We start from the raw sequence: 16,129 nt of genomic DNA on the forward strand, positions 1-16,129 counted from the left end.
AGCAGTTTGCTCACGCTCCTGAAAGCAAAATTAAACGAGCCATTCAAGTAATTCTTGTGGCAGTTCCAGGAAAATGGCTACTAGTTTAAATTAGCCAGACTGATTGTGGGCCAGTTTCTTTATTCAATATGGATCAAAACTAGCCATATCTTGTTGTCAGTGCAGTTGTAGGCCACGAGGCTATCAACACTGCGTATGCAATCCCCTATATTTGACTTTTTTCGTTTTTTTTTCTGATGATTTTTCAAAATTATTATCTCAGTGTATACTTTTAATCTCAAAGTAGAGTAGGAGATCTCACTGCCAATGAATCATTCACAGCTTTTGAGGAATCTTGTAAATAGTCATCAGTGGGTTGTGATATGGGACTATGAGTTGTAGGGACGGATATAGGAAGGAGGGTAACTATGTGCTAGACACCAGCTCCGCTGGACATTTTACATATGTTGTTTCATCTGCTCCCGAAAACCCTGGATTAGGGCTTTCCTTACTCCATTTTTACAGAAGAGGAAACGAGTGTTTAGAGCAGTTGCATAACTAACCTCTAGTCACAATGCTCGGATGCCTCTGAGCTAGGGTTCAAACTGATCTGTTTGACCTCAAGCCCTCTCTCTTTCCTTAAGAGGTTTGGATGCTACTTCTGACTTGTTACAAGGCACACTACATACACATTCAGAGGAGAAATAAAAAGCCTTGACCAAAAGCCCCTAAAAGAAATTCTTTGCTAAATGGTAATTTCAATAATTAACATTTCTCTGCAGCACGATGACAATCTGTTAAGTCTCTGATTATAAAAGTTATCCCTGCATCTTATCTGAGTTTCCAGAGTTCTCTTTTGTTGAAACCAAGCATAAGACAGAACTTAAAATAAACTGTAAAGGTGCATTCCCAGACCTTCGGCTATCGGGAATAGAGACTGTCCAAAGACTGACCTTCAGTTTTGAGCTTTGAAGTTCAAAAGTGGACAGGTGGAAATATTGTGTTCTTCATTGCCCTTTGGTGTGAGATATATTCTGGGTTGCAGAGTAAGTGCCAACAGCAGCAAAATTATCGCCCCCTCCTGCTACTATAGTAAGTCAGCAATGGCCCTTCTGTGGTCAAAATGGCAAATTCAGCAGCAGCTATTCGACAGGGATTTGCAAAAACTTCCCCATGGCTGTTAGGAATCTTATTCAGCAGTGTCTTTGAAAACCCAATTCTGTGCAGAATTCACTATGTAGAAATGACCTCAATTGCGATTTCTGTAAAAAAAAGAAAAGAAAAAAAAGTGTTTTAAACCAATATAATTGGCAATTTTGCTCGATGTGTATTTTGCACTTAGTACTGCAAAGTCTATTAGGTACCCATACAAATATCCAGCATTCATAAGTTTTATAGTGGTTCAGAATTTTATTTCCATATTAACGTAAAGCCTTCCAAAATTCCTGGCTTTATAGAGTCAGTTCGCCATACAAAGCCACTATACATCACTTAGGTTTGTGATGAAAGAATGGAATTGCAGCTGTGTGAGTACTAGAATACCCAAACATGAATTAGACTCACAAGCATTTGGCAATAGTTCAGAAAAGGAGCTTAATCTGGTTTCATCTGAGACTGCTTTTCTCTGTTCTACAACATCCCCCCAAGATGTTGTGTCTGATATCGGATCACAACGTAATGGGAGTGTGACGCAAAAGCAGAGAAAGCTCTAAGAAACCAGGGGCACATTTGCTTTTTCCCCAGAGATGATTTTTTTTCTCCTACTTCTTTTCTCTCTCTCCCCTCCCCCAGATTCCAACTCTGAAATTCAAGGTCATTCACCTATTAGATGAATTAATTATAAGCCAAAAAGCAGCATTCATCGTACTCTGATCTCACTCATATCTATAATTAAGAGTAAATATAATCTTCCTTTGTAGAAATGTACCACCCACCCATTACATTTAAAGTGCTGACTGAAATGAAATAATCGTTCAGAGCAAGATGATTTTAGATTAACAAGAAAAAAGTTGATAATTTAAGCTCGAAGCAGTGAGTTCTATTTTTGATTACCATTCAGTTATAAATCTAATTTGAGATATATGCTGCTATTCTGTTACTCAAGTTTAATTCATGGTTTGCATTCTTGGTTGCATAAGCAAAGTTCAGTGGTTGATCAAGGATGTTAAAAAGCTTCCCCCCAGAAGGAATTGGGGCAGGGTTGAGACCCAGATCTGATGTAAAACAAACAAAAAAATTTAGTGGAAAGGGACCCTCAGCGAGAATGCCGCATTTGGCACTTGAGGGGCTCTGGTGGGACTGGCTTTCTGCTGAAGGATTGGTGGTAGGACCCCAATATATTTAAACCCAGTTAACAAAGTCAGCATATTCTAATTTTTTTGGTTAGGGCATTTCAAGTCTTAAAATTGTTTGTCTTTGGAAGAAAATAAAGAGTGAAGAAGGGGAAGGGCTCATCTCATCACACTCAGACAGTTAAACAAAATGCTAAACTATGGGTTTAAGATTTACAGGTTAGCTCTGCGAGATGCCACATCTTGCTTCCAGTGTTTCCTGGCGGACCCCGGCAGCCCTGTACTGGGACCCAGCATAACCGCAGGCATGAGCTTGCACAATGTGAAAACCCTGAAACCTTTATAATCTTATTTAAGGTGAAGACGAACTGGCCCATTTTGAAAGTAGATTTTAGCTTTCGAACAACTTTTATCAAGTGTAAATTTGTCTTTATATGTATCTATATTCGTGCAGGTGAATTCATATGTAAATGAATGCCTTATCCATTTTGTGCCATATTCAATTTACCTTAGTAAATTGAATGCCATTAACTTTCTAAGTTCGTAAACTCAGGTTTTCTAGCCAGTGGAGATTTTTGTGTTTGTTTGTTTCTCGTTGCTAAAGAGAGTTAAATGTGTGATGTAAAGGCCAAACAATAGTAAATGGTTATTGTTCATTTTACAAGTATACTCTACAATAAGAACACATATATTTTTATCTTAATTTTCCCTAGGGGGGTGATTAGGGCCCCCTTAAGTATGAGGAAATGCTTATTTTTGTTGCTTTAGAAGAATGATTCTATTGTCTGAGGGGAAAAAAGAAAAAGGAACAAACAGGTCTAGAAAGAAAGAAACAGGAATGTGCTTTGTAAAAGAGAGAAAGAAAGAAAGAAAAGCTTAGCATGAGCCTCTACATGTTTGGAAGTGCTATCTGGTCCTAGTCCTCTGTCACTGTCCAGAGTTCATGGGCTGCACATGCAAGAGCTGGGTGCATGATTTATTTACAACTGGCCCGTGAAATGATTTTCTTTTAAATTAACAACAGTAAGGTCAGCCACGGCCAGTTAGCGATCTTCTAGTTATCATTTTACATTTTTCACAGCTCTGTTGTGAATGCTACTAAAACACAGTTTTATCCAACTGTTTGTTTTTATGCTGACCCATTGAATGCATCTACTTTCTTGGGAGTGGAAACCTTTGCCACTAGGACCAACAAGAATTAAGCAATGGTTAAGCTCATTAAGAAGACAAGCAGGCATTTCAACATATCTGCTCAGTCCTTGTTTGAATATTTTGTATTATTTTAGAAAAAGAAAAAGGAAGAAAGAGGAATAATGTCTGTCTAAAATACAAAGTTTTCAATAATGTCATCTTCAAACTCCTCTTCTCATGAAAGGAAGGCTTATTTGTAAATTTACCAGACTGTGAGGAGGTTGTGATTTAAATCATTCACAGCTTTTTTGATGGAAATTTCAAAGACAACTTGGGCTTAAATACAGATTTTCTTAATAAGATTCACCAAGAGCAAAATTTCAGGTTGAGATTCTAAAATTGTTGAATGCCACTTAGAAAATGATAAAGAAATCATTTGATGTTAAGCTGTTGGATTCCTGATTTATAGAAAACTATTACAAAGAGCTCTATATTTTAGTTTGTCATTGGGTAGCATTTTGTATCTTTCTTGAGTTCGTAAGAGGCAGTAATTGAGCATGGGATGTTAGATTTTTATCTGGTAAATAATCTGGCTTTCTCTGATCTTGATGTGGCAAATATTAAGATACTCGCACTGAGTTTTTGCTCAAAATGAGCCTCCAACCTCAAATCTCATCCTTAAAGTTATTTGAAAGTAACGTTTGTGATGTATCCCTTGGAAAAGTCTGATACTGGAGCCAGTCAAGGCAAGCTTGTCAGTAGCTGATTAGTCCTTTATATATTACTCATCCAGCACTCACAAAAATCCCTTGGAATAGAGAGGTTCTCTTTATGATATTTAGCTATATGGCACTGGAAAGGGGAGGTTTGAATTTTTGATTTTCCAGCTTATGGGTCATATTTGACCAACTGCTTTCACTAGAAGACATGCCACTTTGTTGAGCTATTTAGGAATCAAAAAGACTGTCTTAATTTAAAACAAGGACTCTTTGTTTTAGTTGGTGACTGCCTTGTGAAATTTTTCAGTTCTCAGCGGGTTAACCAGGGAACAGGGGCAGAGTCATAATTGGCCTATTTAGAGTATTTTGCATGTGAATAGTGTGTTAGTGAAGCATCCCTAAGTCTGTTGTGAGTGACATGGTGATTAGAATTTAGATTAGGGAAAACACATTCTGTACTTTATCAAGGACAGTAATTAGTTCAGTCAGTAAAAGTTGATTACAAGTAACGATAAAGTTAGATTTTTAGTACTTAATTTTAAAATTTCTTTATTAAACAGTAAATTTGTTCTTAATATAAATGGTAGTATCTACACTTGTTTTCTTGCACATCAGACTAATTAAAAGAACAATGTGTTCAATGCAGAGTATAATCAGGCGATTTATATATTATGGGTAAGTTTTTATGTAGTTTTTAGAAAATGTGATATTATTACAGAATCTTTCGTGTGTCCTCATTTTCGAAAGTTTAGTAATTTATCACCCTGTGATAAGTTAGTGATATCTGCGGAAGTTTTCTAGAGCTCAGGTAAATGTTTAATCGGTGGGGATGTGTTTTAGCTTCCAGTAGTCCTCAAGAGGGCATTCTAATGTCCTTTAATTTGCTCCTGTTAGCTTGGAATGCCTACTATGTCTATGATTTTGAAAGTTAGTGTGAGATTTGAATTTACTCCTTGGTTCCGCTGGCATTTTCGCTTCCGTGGGTGCTTGTAAATCCGTGGGGGATAATGCTGTACCGATGGATGGAAGCAGAGTCCTCAGTGGAGTGGAGCGTTCTCACTCACCCCCAGTGTGAGCAGCGGGGGGAAGTTGTGTGCGTCCGAAAAAAATCAGATTCTTCTTGGGTTCTCGTGAAGGAAGGGCATGGAGAGCTCTCAGATAGGAGCCTAAGTGTAGATGAAAGAAAGAAAAAGAAGGAGAGAAAGAAAGAAAGAAAGAAAGAAAGAAAGAAAGAAACAAAGAAAGAAAGAAAGAAAGACCAAAACAAAACAAAATATCAACAGAAACATGAGTCTTACATAAATGCCCTCTTCTTAAAAAAATTAAAATGTGAGTTGTCTTAAGATGAAAATACTGTTTAAAGAGAATCACCTTCTATCTTCCTATCAAAAGCCAAGAATCAAAAAAAAAAAAATCACAAACTTTGGGCTAGCTTCTTCGACTGCTTATCTTTTTGTTTGGTTGTGTTGTAATTGTTGCTGCTTAGCAGATGCTGTTTTGTTTATTGCGTTGGTTTAAGTACTAACAATCAGTTGGGGGGTGGCGAATGTGAAAAACTAACCTTCTATGTTTGTTTTCCCTTTTCAACCTTTTAGCAGAGTCTCCTTGGAGGTGACATGGATATGGGCACCCCAGGAACCCTGTCGCCCACCAAACCTGGCTCCCAGTATTACCAGTATTCTAGCAATAACCCCCGAAGGAGGCCTCTTCACAGTAGTGCTATGGGTAAGGTATTCCTCTGTTTGAAAGCCTGAGTGATTATTAGTAGTCTTTTTCTTTCCTCCTCTCTCTTTCAATACCACCCTTCTCACCCTACCCTCACCCCACCCTCCAAAACCATGAAATTTTGCTCAAATGTCAGGCTCGTGACCACCTCTCCCCAGTAGTACATTGGATGGGTATGTTAACAACTTCTAGTAGCAGGAGAACTATTTTGGTGTATGCTTATTTCTTGTTTTCTCTTGGCTGCCCATATAAGGCAACTTAAAAAAAAATCATAGCTTAAAAAAAGTTAAATATCTTGATTTTTATGAAAAAGGCAGAATTTGATGCCTGCCAGAATAAAATACGATAGCGGTGCTGACATTTTGCTAAGGTAACGATTTAAGAAAATCTGGTCTGATCTAAATGGCTTCGTGGTCTAATCTGTGTTAGTTAGGAAACTGGGCATGCGGGGACCTCACCGCCTCTTCGTTTTCTTTCAGAGGTGCAGACAAAGAAAGTTCGAAAAGTTCCTCCAGGTTTGCCATCTTCAGTAAGTACTGCTTTTTTTTCCCCCTGCTTTGTATATTGTTCACTGTGGTCTGTTTTGCGGATCGAGGCGAGGGAGAGGGGGGCAAGAGCAGCATGTTTATCTAGAATGTGGATGAGGGAGAAGCGACCTGCACGTCCGGCCACCTGACCCACGTTGGCGTGATTAATTGCAGATCCTGGAAGACTGGGTGGTTGTGTTGCTATTCAGCAGGTTAAGCTCTGAAGAGAGCCTTGAAAAGGTGCCTGAGGTTCCAGGAGTTTTACCTGTACAGGGCTTTCAAGAGAATGAGTATTAGTTTCATCTGTTGGTTAAATTCTTTGTCGGTATTATGATGATTTATGGATTTGCATGCGAAAGGAGATTTGTGGAGGGGATTTAGGAAAAATTTACATGGGTTTCAGCCCAGAGTGCAGAGAGAATGTCTCTATTTTCTAGAGAGGTTACTGAATAAAAGCTTCAAAGGTAGCCGCATCAGTAGCCATTTGTGTCTGGAATACCAGGTGACAACCACAAGAATCCAGCTATAACCAAGAGCATTCTGGGTGTTTTTCATACCTGGAGCTCTACTCCGGCTGCTGAGATCCCTCTAGTCTCCCACCGTGGCAAAAGGTGGTTGAGATCACAACCAAATAAACCATACCCTATTTTCAATTCCTACGTATATTTTCAAATCTGAGTTCCTGGATGGTTTTATTTAATTTTGTTCAGAGCCTGTCTTTTCCTAGTGGTTTCCTCCTCACGTAGAAGAAAAATATGAGTTCCTCTCTTCTTTCTTCCTTTCATCCTTCCTTCCTGTGAGATGGATATAGGTAGAGATACACAGTTTTGATTTAGTTTAATTTAATCCTGTGTCCTGTAGGGCACTAGTATTTGAAAAGAATGCTAATGAGCCCTATTGTAAGTTCTTCTCCTCTAAAATAAAGTGATATTTCGGTTTCTGAAAATCTATCACCAATCAATGCTTGCATACTAGCTTTACTTCGTTTTTAATAAATTAGGAGAATAATAGGTTTTGCAAATGTGCTAAGATTAGATTAACCCAAACACCTGTGTATTTGACTTGATTTCAGTTCAGCTCATCCAAAAAATTATTAAGTGAATATATCAGAGTGAGCCTTTATTATCGGGGAAAAAAAAAAGCAAAATTTTGTACGCTGATTATCACAGACTTGGTAATGTTGAAGAAGCATCACAAAATTATCCATAAATATAGAAAAATATTGTGTAAATAAAACTGCCAATGGCATATAAAGTAGTCACTTTGGACTACCAGTGAGTCGCTTAAAAAATGTACTGAATGGTTTATTCTTTAAATTTCTATGCTGTATTGAAATTGACTAATATCCCCTCGGGTTTTTGTCAGCATATTTGAAGTTTGAAGTTTGTGGTGGATTTAATGTAGATGAAACTTTAGCTTTTAATAGCTTTTATGACAACTTCAAATGATATAGTCCTCACAGCTGTTTACATTTTAAACATGCCTGAACCTAATATGGACAGTACTAAGTACAATAAGTGGACCTTTGACTCTTCTGAAATGACGGAGGAGCTGTGTGCCATAAAAGCCATGTGAAACATAAAGCTGGAGAACCTTATTTATGCCTCAGAGTCCAGTAAACTTTGTTTTTTTTCCTCCCAATGCTAAAATCATGCAGAAAGCTACACAATTTCCAAAGAGTGCTTTGGTGTGGCATTAGATATTATCTATCTGCTTAATCATTGTCAACAGTAATTTTTCCTAATTCATTGTAAATTTTCAAGTATTTCCCTAGAGCTGAGTGGCCACTGTAGAAAATTTCACTGATACAGGTTTTTCTTTGCTATTTAGACAGTTTGTGTGTTGTTGGTATGTTGTCGTATGTTTAGAAATACAAAGATGACTTTCCTCTCTTCGCAGTAGGTCTGGAATTGGAAATTTAGTTTGTATTTAATTTTTGGCTTTTGGTGGCCAGTTCAGGATTTACTCTTCTTAGAGAATTTATCCTGGCTGAATGTTTTAATGGTCCTTAAGCAACATTTTTGTTAACTAGAGCCTGTTTTTTTGAAAGACAAGGAGGAAAATTCAATTGAAATGGAAATTTTGTCCTTGTCATTTTGTTGTTTGTTTTTTCTTTCTTAAGCAAAAAGAGTAACTTAGTTTGGTTGATTTTAGAATCCAGCCGTCTATTTATTGTTACTACTTTGAAAAAAACTCTCGGCTCTGTTTTAATCACAGTTTAACTTAGTTTATATTAGCTTTGTTGTGCGTATTGATTTGCTCATTACTTACAACAAGGTCCATATGCATTACCACTGCACAAAATATGTATTTTAATTTGATCTAAAGAGGGGGTCCGCAGTAGTCACTGTAACACGTTTACCCCAATAGACCCATATTTTCATTTTTTTTTTAGACCTCTGCCATGATTATTCTTTTTTAAGCTCAAAAAACAATCATGCATATAAACCCGATAAGAGGTACTTCCTAAAACTTGCTTCGGTATGTGAGAGTAGTTTCATGACAAATAATAAGAAACTGGGGCTAATAAAAGGTTTCTTTTGGAGTGATTATGACTAGATAACGACATTTACATGTTTTCTTCCATACATATTTACCATGATAAATAGTAATAAATCTGTCACAATCTGTTGTGTCAACTCACTTTTTTTTTTCTTTTCAAAATGGGCCCTTTCTCTTCCTTAACCTAAAACAAAGAAAATTTAAACTGTAACATCTGTAATCAGGTATTATTTGTGGCATTACCAGAATACAGAGGCTGGACCCCCTTTTGTCACCATTAGGCTGGATCTTCACAGGATTGAGGGCGAGGGGCTTGCCTGGCCCTGCTTTTGAGAATACTGCAGCATCAGTGGGAGAAGGAAACAGAAGCCTGGCCCAACAGCATGCCTGGGTCCCGGCAGGATCGTGGGCTGTGTGTGTGCTGTGCACCGTGTCTAGAGACCTCCAGTCACTGCAGGAGCGTGGCAGTGATAGGGTGGCGGGAGAACCATCCCGAGGGGTCGCTGTGCACAGGCGCAGTGGAGGGAAGGCAGTCTGTCCCTCTGGACCACAGAGGCCTGTACTTAGGGCTGGGGTGATGGGTCTTTAAAGGAAAGTACGTGTGAAGTGACAACTATCTAATTGCCCACAAGAGCCCTGCTTAGCACTGCAGAACGTTTTCGTGTTCTCTGCTCAGACTGTACCATGTTGTGTCAGTCACACACCAGGTTCCTGTAGCCTCACCCTCTGATCAGAGTTCAGTAGTGAAGCCTGGTTTTCTGTTGATGCCAGGATTCACCTCACCTGTCTGGTTTCTTGAATCTGCACGTGAACTTCTTGTTTGATTTCTACGTCTTGGTTTTCTTTTTGAAATCGTAGATCTTTTTTTTCTTTTTAATATTTATTTATTCACGAGAGACACAGAGAGAGGCAGAGACACAGGCAGAGGGAGAAGCAGGCTCCACGCAGGGAGCCTGATGCGGGACTTGATCCCAGGACCCCAGGATCATGCCCTGGGCCGAAGGCAGGTGCTCAACCGCTGAGCCACCCGGGGATCCCTGAAATTGTAGATCTTAAACTTAACATCTTTCCAGCAGATTTCCGATCTTGGAATAGCCTAATGGGCATACATACTGAATCGTGAACTCGTGCTGAGAAAAATGGACACATTAAATCACATTTTGGGGGAAAATGATCCATAATTCTTAGAAACTTACATGGAGGCATTAAAATCTAGAAAGCAAAAAAATTTTCACATTGGACTGTGCTAAAATATTTTTTCCAAACACACATAAAAAGCACAAAGACGTGATCTTTCAGGAAGTTTCTTGTGCCCACCGCTATGGAAACACATAAAACCTCCGTCACCTTATAATTAGAATGTATGAACTGATATACATTTAATCAGGAACTATGAACAATGACGACCATTCTTACTTTGAAATTTGTCTTCACTTCTAATCGACAGTCTCACTATCTTCCCCAAGTGGGTTCCCCGGAACTTCAGATTTCTCTAGAAATAAGTTTTCTCCTTAGAAATAATTTATGCCCTGTCTTATTGCCAGTGATTTTTCCAAACTGAACTTTTCAGTGAAGTCTATTTTTTATGTTAAATTACAGTTGTTGTTTTTCTTTGCTTGTCGTTTTCAAAATCACGTAGACCTGGCAAGCTTTGTATTAAATGGTCAGAGATAATTTTGGGCACATGGATCCTAAGAGCAACAGTCTCTACGGTAGAAAAGATTCTAAAATAAGATTTGGGTACTCCACGAAAATTTGAGATGCCGTAATCATTAGGCGGACTTGAAAAATAAAAATTCAATGCGTGTGAGATAGCAGGTTTACCAATTTTCTTAACAGAGGAATTCTTAAAGAAAATAAAATCGTAAAGTTTAAGTGAGACTTTCTTTTACTGAAGAGATGACTAGTAATATCAGGAAAAGTTGGATAATGTTGATGATACTAAGTGTCCCATGCCTTTTCCATTATATAAAAAACCATATTTGAAGGTTTCAAAAATGATGTAGAGTTCATGCTTTAAAATATTTTTAGAAAAAAGGCTTTTTTCTCAAATGCTTGAGGAAGTCACAGTGTAAGAGCGAAGTTGGTAATCATTTTTTTTCCTTCTTAGAGGCTGAGAAATTATATATGACTGAAAACCTCAGTACTTAAAATACATCATTTCCCCCATTGCTTTGAAATTGAGCATAAATCACAGTGATGCTATTTCATGTCAGCAAAATTTTAACTTGAATGATAATACTTTTGTCAAAGTAAAATTTATATTAATTTTAAAGCGAACCAAGTGTCAGGCAGCCAGACGCCATCCTTTTTTAGCAAACTCTAGAATAACCAATTGTGTGATGAGACATAAAAGGAGGGGCCTCCTGAAGGTTCATTCCTGAAGAAGAAGATCCTTCATGAAAAAACACAGATATAGGTGTTTACATTGTAATATTTGGGAGGCACCGGGGTGGCTCAGTGGTTGAGCATCTGCCTTTGGCTCAGGTTGTGATCCCGGGTCCTGGGATCGAGTCCCGCATCAGGCTCCCTGTCTGGAGCCTGCTTCTCCCTCTGCCTGTGTCTCTGCCTCTCTCTCTGTGTCTCTCATGAACAAATAAAATCTTAAAAAAAATGTTGTATAGCTCACATAGTTAACTTTAAACTTAGTGTGCCCATTCTCCAGTTACAGATATTCAAATGTGAAGTTCAGACGTTTAAAAATTATGCTTACGAGTTATGAAAATGTATATACAGAAAAGAGATGAAGTATAGTTCAATTAAATCATCCCCAATAGGACAAAAGAATTATTCACACAGTTTTTGCAGAATGGGTAACAAGACACTGGGGAGCCCCGTGAACGTTGAGAAAACGGTCATCACAGAGAACATATATTTTTGTGCAGTTAATACTGAATTTACTAAACCATAGCCTTCAGAGGTTCAGCATATACATTCTTTCTTTGAAAACCAATCTTGCCCTCTCCATTACAGTTAGAGGCTCTGGTGGGTTTTTTTTTTTTTTTCCTTCTTTTTTTTTTTTTTTTTTTTTTTTTTGTGAATTGCTGGTTATGACGCAAAGATAGGTGAATCTCCAAATTTGAAGTTTTTATTGGGGGTTCTTATCCTATTAAGAATATTTGAGGACGCATATGAGATTCACACAAACACGACATATGTACCATTAGGCATGCCAATCTCTCAGGAGTTTGCTGCAAGATTTCTATATTTTTGTTTGGAATTTTAGAATACTGAAATCTCTCTTCCCTCACCCTCGCTCTTAGGAACTCTATTCCGGCTCCCCTTTAAAGGATGACTTCTGGTGTGTATACTTTAGATATAAAGTGAGAAGAAATGTAAGGGAGAAGAAAAACACAAAAGTCAACTCTAGAGGAAAGGGTTGCCTATTTGTGAGCTCTCCTGGGATTATCTTTACACATGAAAAGGATATATGTGTCAAACACTCCAATGAGACACAACCACCTAGTTTCCTCCTCAATAGAAATGCCTTCCCGGCCCCCTTTGTCTGATTATTGTACCAAGCAAGCTCTTTCTTCTAAGGTGGGTGTGTGTGATTTATATCTCCCCCACCAGTGTGTGTATTTCTATTTTTAACCAAGTTTTTGATATTTCACCTGCTAAGATTGATCAGGATTTTGTTAATACCTGGAACAATAGCATTCAGTATAAAACCAGACTCATGTGCTGAGAAAGGAGAAATGCATTCCAGGAAACAGTTATTTGGAACCTCATTTTATCACTTGCACCGAAGAGTATATTTTGATGTGAAGGCTTGGACTCCATCTGAGCGGTTTAATTATTAGGAAATCCGAGAAGCTAACCGTGAGGCTGCTTTACCTAAGAGAGGCTCGCATGCGTTCTGAAATCATAGAAACTTGTTTTGCAGCATGTGGTTGGCCTGTGAATTTATTTTATGTTTGTGGAATTACACAGATGCCTGGCTTACTATTTGGTGGGGTGCCGTTTTCCAAACTTCCAAGATTTCATTGATTGAACCATTCATTTTATTTTCTAACATAGGAAAGTTTTCTCATTTTTTTTCCCCCGATCACTGACAATTCCTGCCTTTACAAGGTGTGTTTTCCTGATTTCAAACAAATCTGAAGTTCTTGCTTGAAAGTCGTAAAGCAAAATCAGATAGAACGTGGAGGACTCAGTAAGACTCTCTCAGAATATGTGACAATAACCTTAAAAGGAATGAAGAGTCTTTTCAAAAATAGCAAAGTTGTACTTTCTTAAAGCAGATTTAATTCTGTCTGGCTGTTGACAGACACTTGCTTTGTTTTGTTTTTTAAATAAATTGCACTGAATTCTTAAACTGAACATAAAGTCGCATTTCCAAGCAATAGCATGAGGTTCTCAGCCTTGATCTCAACTGTCCTGGGGTATATTTGTGTACTGGAGTGTGCTCCTTTTAGGGAAATAAGAGCTTTTACAAAATGCTGTGCAAAACCTGTAGTTTTAAATACTCAATTATTTTATCTCAAAACAGCAGCATGTGAATGATTCCTTTTTTTTTTTTTTTTTGGTAGTTGCAGCTGTTGCATAGGTACAGAGCTCTGGGAGTTTCCTGCTTTGCTTGAGCTTCTACTCCCTCTTCAGAGAAATTAAGGTAGTGCAGAAGAATCTGCATTTGGAAGGATTTCAGGGTTGGGAAAAATGATTTAAGTTTCGGTGAGAAGCACCGATTTCCACTCCGAAAGAATGTGCAAATTCGAGTTTGAAAAGAGTGTTTTGAGAATTTTATTCAAGTCGTGCAGCCACAGCCACTCTCCTCTTTCTAGTTTGACTTTATCATCCGAGGAATTAATCAATCCTAAATACGCTAAGGCTGAAACTTGATTCACAGGCGACTACTTGTAGAGGAATCCGAGGAGGGCCTGTATGTGTACTCAGTGTCCCTAAGCGCAGTTTGCGTCTTCAGTGGAACAGGAGAAGAAGGGCGTTTGTCAGTAAAGCCCCCTTGGTAGCGAGCTGTAAAGAAATGTTTTGGTGTGAGGCTGTGTGTCGGTAGTTTTTGCCACGGTTAGTGATTAAAAGGCATTTCCTTCGTGAAACCTGGACTCCTATTAGAAAGACTTAGTGTTCTCAGAAAAATGACCCTTGTGGTATATTCCTCACACACATACACAAACTGTCACTGTTACCACTTGCTGTCACCATCTAGGGATTTTTTTTTTCTTAAAAAAAAGAAAAATGCTGTTTTGCAGCAATTATTTTGATACCATCCAAGAAAATCTGTCTGCAGCAGCCTCCTTATCCCCAGCCTATATCATTCTAAGTATGCCTCCTGGATTATACTTATAATAATATCGTAATGGCTTTCATTGTACCGATTGGCAAAGTATATCATTATATCATTAGCTGCCGTGAGAAAGCAGTTTCAAGTAGGAGGCTGATTCTGAGCGTTAATGTTTTCAAGTAACCCTGTTTGGGGAATTCAGTTGTTTCACAGGTGCTCAGGTGTATTAGCCTAGGGTACAATAATATTTTCTGGCTTCCTCATTATGAAACAAACTTGAAGCACAAAATAATTCAATAATAAGTGGAGTGTAAAACCTCAAGCTTTATTGTAGGAAAGTCTAATAACTTGAGATGCTAGCAGGTGAGATAAAAAATAAAATTTGTCTAAGGGCACAGTCGTAGGCGACTCTTTCCTCGTACTGAAGCTGAGGTTTTAAAAGAATGCTCATGGCCTGGCAATTAAGACTTGTTGAATCAGTTTGAAATTTGTAAGCCATTAGGTTAAATAGAAAATCAGTCTGTTTCTGTGACTGTTGTACTGTTTGAAAGTATTGTTATGTCATAAAAAGGTACAGAGTCTGCCATTCAATACTAAGGCATATGCTTCACGAGTGAGATTTTATTGCCGAAACCTGTGGGTTCTTCCTAGAGTGCCTTGATATGATTTTTATTTTTAGGTATATACAACACATTGCCACATATCATCATCTGTAGCTTAATTGATAGGGTTGGGCAAAAGAAAATGGAATTCAGCTTTTTTTATTATTATTATGGGCCGATGATATAGTTGGAATTATGAAATTCAAATCCCAAGAAGTAATTATTCTACACACAGTGCTACTTTGTTTTCCCTTTAATAAATTACACCAACAACCTAGCTGTTAAGTGGAACCTATAATAACAAACTGGGAGCATCCAGGTGGGAGGGAGAAGAAAGCATTTCCGACACACTAAGTCACACTGAACATCTCTTGCTCTCCAGTATACTCTGTATTTAAGTTGTGGAGCTTCACAGCTAAGGTCCTTCCTGTTTAGGGAAGTTTTCAATGTTGTGTCACTTAACATCCCCAACTGCTGGAGATGACCTTAGCATGTTGACAAGCATGAAGTCTGGCCAGTCTGGCCTCCAGAGAAGGTTGTGCATTCAAAAAAAAAAAAAAAATCAAGTGATGCACACAGTGAAACATAGGGATTTACTGTCCTTCAGGTTCATTTTGGAAATGCCGAGTCCCCTTACTCACTGGTAACCACCTTGGAAGGGGTAAGGATCTTCCTTGCATGCATCTTTTTTTGGCCCGTAGAGGCCACATTCACTGCCTTGCATATTTCTTTGAAACACTTTTCCAGTGAATGAGTACAGTCATAGGAGTGGTGTGGTGGGATGAAAACAACACTGCACTAGAAATAAAGAGCTCTTCCTAGTCAAATGTCTGGGATCGTCAGCTTACTCACCTAGTGGCCCTGGTTGTGTCACAAACCCGTTTCACGGTCTGTGAAGCAGGTAGAAATCGCACCTGCCTTGTGAGGTGATGTGGATGCACCAGTGACGAGTCCATACCGTAGTGCTTGTTCTGTGCCGGGAACTGAGCCCTTTGCATCTAATAAATCACATAACTCCAACAAAAGCCTTCAGGATGGGATATCCTAACCCTTCATTCGTGACCTAAGAAACCAGACACAGAGGGGTGAAGACACGTGCCTGAGGTCACACAGCCAGTAAACGGCAGAGCTGGGATTGAGACCCAGTGTGTCTGCAGGGTTGGTCTGTCTTTAATCATGATGCTCTTGCTCTCCTCCCGGTGGCTCTTCGGGCCACTTGGTGGAACAGAAAGCTCTCCACCACCTGATTGTCGTTTGTGTCTCAAGGACCTGCCAATCTGGAATAAATTAAGTCTTCCAAAGCTCTGTGGCACCCTGGAATGACCGTCAGTACCTGTGAGGTGCGCGCTGGCTGCAGCGCACAGCCTCTGCCAGGACCGGGCCCGTAGGGAGGCTTGAGTGTTGGCCGGGG

General features: G+C 38.8%; 1 protein-coding gene across 16 annotated transcripts in view; it reads left to right on the forward strand.

Moving 5' to 3' along the window:
* The window catches only part of LOC129514588 (transcription factor 4), a 356,507-nt gene that overhangs the window by 224,836 nt on the left and 115,542 nt on the right, over positions 1-16,129 (forward strand). For 13 of the 16 annotated variants that reach the window (XM_055333282.1, XM_055333286.1, XM_055333278.1 and 10 more), the window contains 2 exons: positions 5,716-5,845; positions 6,325-6,374. In XM_055333282.1, the coding sequence (XP_055189257.1) occupies positions 5,716-5,845; positions 6,325-6,374 (180 nt within the window). The remainder of the gene's footprint in view (positions 1-5,715; positions 5,846-6,324; positions 6,375-16,129) is intronic. The other 3 variants (XM_055333281.1, XM_055333284.1, XM_055333297.1) reach the window with 1 other exon arrangement.

Source organism: Nyctereutes procyonoides, unplaced genomic scaffold, assembly GCF_905146905.1.
Source record: "Nyctereutes procyonoides isolate TBG_1078 unplaced genomic scaffold, NYPRO_anot_genome, whole genome shotgun sequence".
NCBI lineage: Eukaryota > Metazoa > Chordata > Mammalia > Carnivora > Canidae > Nyctereutes > Nyctereutes procyonoides.